The 9,166-nt window shown below is 49.8% G+C and overlaps 2 protein-coding genes across 2 annotated transcripts; one reads left to right on the forward strand and one right to left on the reverse strand.

Annotated features, from left to right (window-relative positions):
* Positions 1-419: 419 nt before the first annotated feature.
* On the reverse strand, positions 420-6,079 carry lrwd1 (leucine-rich repeats and WD repeat domain containing 1). The gene is made up of 13 exons (XM_030101223.1): positions 6,030-6,079; positions 4,925-5,011; positions 4,609-4,843; positions 4,410-4,529; positions 4,113-4,259; positions 3,939-4,031; positions 3,449-3,796; positions 3,222-3,336; positions 2,825-3,142; positions 2,598-2,670; positions 2,006-2,256; positions 1,581-1,837; positions 420-1,248 (listed from the first exon to the last, which is right to left on the reverse strand). Exons 2-13 carry the CDS (start codon positions 5,002-5,004, stop codon positions 1,096-1,098), a joined length of 2,190 nt encoding a protein of 729 aa, XP_029957083.1. The 5' UTR covers positions 5,005-5,011; positions 6,030-6,079; the 3' UTR covers positions 420-1,095.
* Positions 6,080-8,212: 2,133 nt separating this feature from the next.
* On the forward strand, positions 8,213-9,006 carry LOC115395562 (transmembrane protein 136-like). The gene is made up of 2 exons (XM_030101150.1): positions 8,213-8,404; positions 8,504-9,006. The coding sequence occupies exons 1-2, from the start codon at positions 8,215-8,217 to the stop codon at positions 9,004-9,006; spliced, it is 693 nt and encodes a 230-aa protein (XP_029957010.1). The 5' UTR covers positions 8,213-8,214.
* Positions 9,007-9,166: the final 160 nt, after the last annotated feature.

Raw genomic sequence — 9,166 nt, forward strand, 5'->3', positions numbered from 1 at the left:
TGCCGCTCAAAACCTCTGAAACATGAAAACAAGAGACAAGACCCCAAACTGTCGCCTTAAATCAAGAATCAAGGAACAGAAGTTACTTTTTACTGATCCATTTATCAGAAATCAGCAGAAGTGGTCGCTTTGTCCACCCCTGGCTCCATTCATCCTCACTGTGCTGAGAGATCCGACTCAAATTCCATTAAGCTGCTGCATGTTGCACAGGTTGGGCTTGCTCTGTGTGGAGTTTGCATGTTTTTCCTGGTAATGTGTGAGTCCACAGTCCAAAAGCAAACATTTCAGCACGAAGGTGTGGATGTCAGTTTTTGCACACGATGGAAAACCAGACCAAAAAAAACTCACAGCTGGTATCAACTGTGAAGAGTAGTGTTATTTAGGGGGGGAAATAAAGCAAACACACATTAAAACACTACTTCGGTGTTTGTATTTATTACAAAACATATTAGACATCCAGCTGATATCTCAGAAAACCAAAAAACAAACAGAAAAACACATGCTGACTGGAGCAGTTTTTAGTAAAAGATAAATTCACAGTCAGAAGAATCTTTCTGTCATTTATACCATTACACCCCTCAACAAGAAGCTTTTTGTCTTGTTTTATATTCACTTTGTCCTGTTTAGCTGAAAGCAAGGTATTAAAAAAACTGCACAAAACAAAATACTGTGCATATAACTTGAAAAATAACATTTCAAATGAAAAACATGGAATTACATTTTTAACTTCACATCTTTTCAGCTTTTAAAATGGCCAAATGCCAAGCAATCAAAGTATCACAAAAGGATAAACTCAATTAGAAATCAATTCAACTCAATTTAGTAATTCTTAAATTACCCGATTAATCAAACAGTTGCTACATCCTGATGAATAACTGTACAGACTTGTAACAACAGATCAGTAAATAAGGTACAAGCAGCAGCAAATTTACACAACTTCAAAAACAGATTCTATTCTGAACTCACTTTTCCTTCACACACTGTGAAGACAACATAACAGAAAATATGTCGTCTGACAAATCTTGGAACGTTACCGACATCTGGAGCAAACCAGTCTGTTTTGTGTAACATCATTTGTGAGCGGGCCTCAGCCCCTCACGGGCCGTCCTCTCTTTTCCACACGATCACCATGTTCCTGTCGCTGAGCGCCACCAGGTAGCGCAGCTCGGGGTCGGCCGCCACGCTGTTGATGGAGGGGCCGTCCACCGGGCCCCGGCCGGTCCTCAGCGGGGCCGGCCACTCCAGAACCTGACCGGGGAAACAATGAGACGGAGGAGAACAATGAGAAACACCTCTGGAGGAGGGTTTTCCTGAACTTGTGTGTGTATGTTTTCGTTGTGCTTTAATTTCACTTTTTAAACACTAGTTCTACATTTTCTTGTGAACTGTGTGAGCTGACAAAAAAAACGGCTTTATGCATATAAATCTGATTTTACATTTCATCTGTAAAGAACAGATGAAATCTTCACGGAGCTTAAAGTTTATTTTCTCCAGTGGAACTAAGATACTCTGCTGAAAGATAATCCAAGGTACGAGCAGCTTCACCAAGGACGCCGGTCCAAAACGCCGGGCTCCGTTACCTCGGTGGGTTTGATGCGTTTCCCGCTCTCCAGGCCGCTGACGTGGTACGTCCACACCCGGCCCTCGTCGTCCCCGCACGCCACGTAGGCCCGGCCCGGGCAGGTGCAGAGGGCCAGGTAGGGCACGTCGGTGTCGGCCCACTGCAGCTCGGCCAGCAGCACGGCGCACACCGCCCGCCGCTTCCTGTCCGGCCGCTGAGCCCGGGTCCTGCTCCAGCTCCACAGGTAGATGCAGCCGCGCATGCAGTTCTTGGAGGCTGCGCACACACACACACACACACTTTGTCCATCAACAAAAAGCTTGCATTTGTTTCTGCCAACAAGTGAATAATTAGATGATTTTACATGAGAGGTCACAGCACCACCTTGTGGTGAAATAGAATCACTTCAAGCCAAAGCAGACATCAGTGAAAAGCTCCACTTACCGACGATATCATCTGAGAGGAAACTCAGTCCGTCCACGGTGAGGTCGTCTCCGTTTTTGTCCTCCTTCTTACTTTTGGGGAACGTGATCTCCAGGTCCTTCGAGCGACTCTTGGAGGAGTTGACGGCGCCGAGCCGCGTGTCGTAGCAGAACAGGCCGTCCTCGCCGGCCATCAGCAGGCTGGCGCCGGGCGGCGTGGGAGGCAGGCACACCTGCAGCGGCGTGGAGCTGGTCTCTAACGTCAACAGCTGCCTGCAGGGACACAACGGAGCAGGAGGTTTCCTCATTTCACATTCTGGATCTGCTGAAAGCGTCAAATGCTGACGTGCGGCTGGCGTTCGCTCACTGCAAGACGGATGGTTTCTTTAGAACTTAATTAGAATTTAACTCCGCAGTGCAACACGTCCGACTTCCGAGGTTAAAATATTAAAATCCTCAACTCAAAGCAGACATGTCAAAGCTGAATTACAGTCGATGTTTTTCAGGAGACCTGGTGACTCCTCCCATTCAAACTGAACGCAGACTCTTTAAAGCCGAATTCTCTGAACTCGATCCATCAGGAATGTGTTGGGAGGCAGGGTTGAAATACTTACACCGCTCTGAAGTTGTACTTGCTGTCCAGCCCCCCGATGTCCCACATCCCGATTTTATTATCGTACGATCCCACTGCGAGAGAGACGGTGAGACGTGAGCACCGAACAGCGAGGCAAATCAGGACAACATCCACCTGATCCGAGAGTCCATCGGTTATTCTCCCAACATTCCTTCACTTTCGGCCGATTGTTTCTCCGTTGCTGGACCATCATGGCCTCAGACTCACCGAAGAGGAAGTTCCCCTGGTGGCGGCTGAACCGCAGGATGGACAGCGCCTTGCGGCTGGCCCGGAACTCGCCGTACGCCACGTTGTTTCTGGGGTGGAGGAGCTTCACCAGGCCCCTCTTCCCCCCGGCCGCCAGGATGCTGCAGGGCTGAGCCGAAGCCTTCTGCCCTCTGGACATGAGCACGGTGGACCAGGCCAGCGTGAAGAACTCCTCTCCAGGGACTTTGTACTTCTTCATCACCATCCCAGCTTCACAGTCGATCACACAGAGCGAGTCTCCTCCGCAGGTGGCCACCAGCCGGCCGCCGCCGCCGCCGTCTGCTCACACAGAAACTGACGTTTAAAGACGTTTAACGACTGCGACCCTTCAGCGCTCTCTGCACGCGTCCAGCAGTACCCGAGGAGGCCGGCGGCGGCTGGAAGGCGCAGGCCCACAGCTGGGTGGAGAAGTCGTCGGCGCTGTCCTGCTTGCTGTGGCACTGGAGGACGTGCAGCGGCTTCAAACGCACCGGCTGCGGGAGGGAGACGTATAGCTTGTTTCAAATTCTCTCAAAAACGTCATGAATTCAACGGAGCGGTGGCAATAAAATGATCTTCACACTGAAAACGCAACATTCACACCACCTGTGTCTTCGGTAGCAGGGTGGCGCCGGCGTCTCTCTGCAGCTGTGCAGCTTTAGCGCCGCCCTGCTGGCTCGCCCGCTCCTCTCTGGAGGCCTGAGAGCGTCTGCCGGGCGTCTCCGTCCCGGCGGGGGCGGCCGGGGGCCGGATGGCCTTGCGGGGGCTCATCCTGACGCCGCCGTCGGGCTGCGCCGGCGTGCGAGACCTGAGGAGGACGCCGGGGGACCGGAGAGGGCTTTCCTGGGGCGAGGCGGCCGGGAGGGCGGAGCGCAGCTTCTTCAGGGGCGTCAGGCTGACGCCCGGGTTCGTCTCCGGGTCGGGGTGTTTCCTCTTGGCGGGCGTTAAGCCGTCCTGAAAAAACAACAAGTACATGAGTGTGATGGTTAAATTACATGCAGTTCAATTCACTCATTCTGTTTGATATGAGACAAAATGAAAGTTTAAGAAGTCTTATTTTAGCCACATGTTCGTCTGTTTATGCTGAAAGTCTCACACAGCTCTTCGCAGTCCGAGTCGTCTTCCTACTCTCTTCGTCTTCTCGGGGTTTTTCCAGGCAGTGCAGATACTCCTTGGCGAGGATCTCCACCTGAAACCGAAGAAGGCAGACATGCATTTACTAAAGCTCACTGACTGAAGACAGGCGGAGCGTCAGACGAGCGGGCCGTACCCTCCATCTGGTGAAGTCGCTGACGGAGCTGGGTCCGTATTTCACCTGCTGTCGGGCAGCAGCGACGAAGCTGCTCTCCAGAGCCGACATCTCCCGCTCTGTGACGGGATCCGGAAGACAGAAGCTCTTCTCCCAAACCGCCACGATCTGGAATCAGCGGCGAATTGGCATTTTAGCATTTCTCCATCGCGGCCTTGCCCCTGAAAGATGCTGAATATTCTTTTCCACTTGATATGAAAGCGGAACTCTGACTGGATGACAGAAAAGACTACAGCGGTCGGTCATTCCGGCTCCTACCCTGGTCAGCAGGTTGTCGCTGTAGACGAAGCGCAAGTGGTTGGCGTTGGCCGTGACGTCCTTGCCGTTGTAAATCCTCAGCTTGGGCAACAGCACCATCAGCTTGTAGTTATCACTCACCTGGCAGAGAGACACCCCCGCTGAGGAACGACTGTGTGGCCGCGAACGATGACATTAACAGAGGAGGCGGCGTCCTCACCGTGACGTAGAGGTTGTCCTCCATGCTGAGCTCCTCCAGGCCGCCCAGGCCCTCCAGCGTGGTCACGTCCTCCATCTGGTTGTCGCTGAGGTCGAGGCACCGGAGCGCGGGCAGCTGCAAGCTCTTCGGAAACTCCTTCAACCGGTTCCCGGACAGATCCCAGCGCTCCAGCGAGCGAAGGCGAGACAGCAGCTTCACCGGCAGGTCCTGCTGTTTCAGCCCCAGCTTGGAGAGACTGAAGGGCAGACGGTGGAGATCAAACATTACAACACGCAAAGCCTCACAGGGAGCATTAAAAAAAAAAAAAGTAACTTACTTGAGCGTCTTGATTTGCTCCAGTTTGCTGGTTTTTGGAGAGCCTCTCTCCAGCAGGAGCTTCTCACTTATTTTCTCCATTGCTGCCCTGCAATAAGAAATACACATACACAAGAAGAATACATTAAAAAATAGCACTGATGATCAAACTGCTTCAGAATTTACCGAATGCAGATCATAAAGAGCATTACACTGTAGATATTTAGGAAGGAAAGCGTCCAATTCGCTCTGCAGCAGAGTGCAGCCGATGTGATCAGACACAGGACTGATGGAACATAAACCTTGAGACGATTCCCACAGACCAGCAGGGACTGGGTCTGGGAGTTTCAGCCAATCTGCATCCACCCCTGCTGGGATTCTTTCTAAAATGTGATTTAACCAAATATCCTGCAGGATTTCTTTACAAAAAAAACAATAAAAACTGAAAAGGTTTAAGGAGATGAAAAGGTATCACTGAATACTGATTTACAATCATCTTGTATTAAGTGTTACAAATTAAAATGTTATCACTTTGCACGTTGATTAAACAATAAGGAGCTTAAAGCAATCAGGAGTTTCAACAATGAACGGTCTGATTTCATCAGTCTGGAGTCTCTGAGCTTCACTTAACAATGAGAATCTGAAACACACACACACACACACACACACACACACACACACACACACACACACACACACACACACACCGCTTTCAAATGCAAAAATCACAACAGTCGTGTTTTTCTCACAGTTGCTACACTGACCCACCAGAGCAGATGTGGGGGAAGTGAACGGCCCGAGATCAGACAATAAACAACATCACACGTGTTTTCTGAGCTCTGCGTCGACCGCTTTTCACCGGACAAACGTCTCGTTTTTACTGTGTACAAGATACACCAAGCGACAATCGGACGTGTTAGATGAGGTAAAGTATCTTTCTTGAGGAAAAACATTACGCTTCTCATCAGAAACCCACGCCCTGCAGACTTTCTGCTAATTTAACAGTCATAAGAACCACTTTCGCTTCCGGGTCATCACACGTCAAAGTTTGATCTTTGAAATAAATAAAAAAAAAAAACATGAAAAAATCATTTCTGTCGCCCTTAATGGAGTTAAAGAGTACTTACTGCCTCCTGCGCTTCCACGGTTTGAAGAGGGCTTGCTGCAGCCGGATGAACCGAGTTTTCCCGGGAAAATGTGACGTACTTCCGGTGGGTGTGGCTTACAGAGAGCTTCCCGCAAGACAGCGCCGCCTAGCGTTCAAATCAGACCTGAGTTCAAATCCTACCTGCTTCATTCACTCATCAGTTGACCTCTGCTTAGAGAGTTAGAAGCGCTGCTGGTGTTTCGGGCTTTGAAATGTGTTTTGGAGACATTCTTGAGGACTTTAAAAACTTAAATCTATTTATCTTTGCATCTTTATTTCAGTAGTCATTCATACCATCTTGTTGAATCGTCTGCTGAATTAGACGCAGTCTTCACACTGAGATATTAGTGTCAGAATTAATTTTTCTGCACCATATAAATGAGTAATAAACTTTTGCATGATAATCAAGGTTCATTCATGCATCATTATGTTGTCTTTATTCCAGTACTGATGCATTAGGCCTGACTCCTTGCAAATTATGGAATTTACTGTGCTCGTGTTTTACTCATAATGAATCTTTTTTCAACATTTTTAACGAATTAGTTCTAATGAAAATGTGTCTTGTTATTGTTGCAGCTTCTGACATCTCAATAGAACGAGCTCACTTCATCTTCTTACTTTAAACGTTCAATATTTCAAACATATTACGTCACATCCAAAACCACTTTTACTGCAATGTTCCTCTACACTTATGACCACTGAAGTTAATAGAAATTTGCCATGAGATGAATCTGTATCTGCTTCTCTTTTGGCCGTCTTTACCTTGTCCAGGCCAATAATCTGCTCACAAGTGGGATTAGAGCTGATCTGGAAGTAGGTCAATTCCACATGACTGTCAGGTGAGGGATCTGATGTTCGCCGCGACTTTGAGGCAAATAAATCGTCCGCTGAGTGACTCATGAAAACGTCTGACCGGTTCATGACCTGCAGACGACAAATCTGCTGCAGTGTGTAGCCGTGTGTGTCTTTCTACATATGAATATTTGATTTCTTGTTGATGTCTTCAAACAGGATGATCCTAGAGTGACATTACACTGATCTTCACTTAATTCCAATATTATCAGAATCATGTCTATAAATCTGACCAAACTGGGGAATCAGACATGTTGCATGAGGACATAATCGCCATGTCGGCAGGGTATGAATGTCAGTGGACAAGACTGTCGATCTCTTGTGTTTGTGAGGCCTAATCTCTACATTACGTCACAGAGTTTGGATACTAATCCTGAGGTGTTACACACTGCAGTCTGTCTCCAATAAAGTTTAATCCATGAAAAAAAAATATATATATACTACTCATTCATTCAGATTTACACAAAACCATACGAGCTTCATTCAGTCCAGAGAAATCTTCACGGGTAACTGACAAAAAACAGTCGACAGACACTTAAAAAAAGACCAGATGAAGTAAAATAAACTGTCTGAGAAGCTGGGCTGAATTATTTATTTGAAATGTTTAACTAATAATCAGTTCGTTGATTCCAATCTTTGAGCTGACAGACATTTTTCTTTTGTTAATACCTGCATAGTCTGTGTGGTTTATAATGATCAACACGTTTCCTACACAGAAAAAAGATTTGAGGTTTTCCTGTGTGGAGTTTGCATGTTTCCTCGGTGTGTGAGTGGCTTTTCTCCAGCATCGTCCCTCAAAGCACAAAAATAAATGACTGTAATTTCTATAACTCCTGCCTTCCAGTTCAACTCTTCTGCAAAAATAATGCACCATATAACCAGTCATGGTTTTATTAAGAGAACAAGTGTGAATCAGTGTGATGGAACCCTAACCCCGAAACACCGAGGCCTGCTTCATGATCAGACTTAAATTTTGTGCCACTTGAGTGGGAAGCGGGTCTGCAGCCGGGTCTCGGCCGTCCCGTCTGAAAGCAGGTATCTGCAGGGACTGTAATCCTTTAAGAGGATCAAGTTAGAGATCCAGGCGGAGGGAGCCACTCGGCCGATGCTGACTATTCACAGACCGCTGCACATGGCGCTCTGTCATCCTGTGTGCTGAGCGCTTCGCCGGGGCCTGTGTTTGTGAACGGCGATGGACGCTGAGGGGACGGATGGACGCTGGAGGGCTGAGACACATGTGTCCTGACAGAGAGGATCAGTGAGAGGAGGACTGCAGGTGAAGCCAGAGCGGCGGGTGATGGTCTGAGGCGGCCATGCCTCTGCTGCAGGTGTTCTGCAGCCTGATTGGCTGGCTGGGCCTCTACTGGCTGTTCTGCTGCGCCTTCGCCCGGCGGGGGCCCGAGTGGAGCTGCCGCCTGGTCACGCTGTCCCACGGCGTGCTCATCGTGCTGCTCACGGCGTACGTCGTCTTCGTGGACGGGCCCTGGCCGCTCACGCACGCAGGTCAGTGGCTCATTCGCACGTCCCACGTAGAGGCTGGTAGTTTGACTCCGTCTTAGCCCGTGTGCCTTGCCCATGTTTGATCGCCGCCTCTCCACCCAGGCACAGAGAACACGGAGCTCCAGACCTCGGCGCTGTGCGTCTGCCTGGGCTACTTCCTGTTCGACATGGCGTGGTGCGTGCGCCACCGCACCGAGGGCCCCGTCATGCTGGCCCACCACGCCGCCAGCATCGCCGGCATCCTGCTGGCCCTCGCCATGGGGGTGTCGGCCTGCGAGACCTGCGCCGTCATCTTCGGCAGCGAGCTGACCAACCCCCTGCTGCAGGCCCGCTGGTTCCTCCGCCAGCTGCAGCTCTACGACGGCCCGCTGGGCGACGCCGTGGACCTGCTCTTCATCCTGCTCTTCGCCGGCGTGCGCGTGGGCGTGGGCACGGCCATGTTCTACTGCGAGCTCACCTCCCCCAGGACCACCGCCGTCATGAAGCTGGGCGGCGTGGTCATGTACGGCCTGGCCTGGGTCTTCATGGTGGACATCGCCAGGTTTGGCTACAAGAAAAGCAGAGCCAAGTACAGGAAGTGGACGGAGAAGCACGAGCTGAAATAAGCGGCGGGCGGACGATCCGACAAGACGGACTGAAAACCAAGGTTTATGCAGTCCAGAGGAAGGCTCTGGAGGGCGACGCACCGTAAACACCTACTAAATACTGAACAAGAAGGAAGCGAGTATGGGTTTGGTAGATGACTAACGCAGCAGCCACATCGCC

Source organism: Salarias fasciatus, chromosome 10 (genome assembly GCF_902148845.1).
Source record: "Salarias fasciatus chromosome 10, fSalaFa1.1, whole genome shotgun sequence".
Classification (NCBI taxonomy): domain Eukaryota; kingdom Metazoa; phylum Chordata; class Actinopteri; order Blenniiformes; family Blenniidae; genus Salarias; species Salarias fasciatus.

Coding starts and splice junctions, on each gene's coding strand:
- LOC115395562 (XM_030101150.1), top strand. CDS start 8,215: ATGCCTCTGCTGCAGGTGTTCTGCAGCCTGATTGGCTGGCTGGGCCTC. Junction 8,405..8,503: donor CTGGCCGCTCACGCACGCAG/GTCAGTGGCTCA, acceptor CTCTCCACCCAG/GCACAGAGAACACGGAGCTC.
- lrwd1 (XM_030101223.1), bottom strand. CDS start 5,004: ATGGAGAAAATAAGTGAGAAGCTCCTGCTGGAGAGAGGCTCTCCAAAA. Junction 4,032..4,112: donor GCGACTTCACCAGATGGAGG/GTACGGCCCGCT, acceptor CTTCGGTTTCAG/GTGGAGATCCTCGCCAAGGA. Junction 1,838..2,005: donor CCTCTCAGATGATATCGTCG/GTAAGTGGAGCT, acceptor GTGTGTGCGCAG/CCTCCAAGAACTGCATGCGC.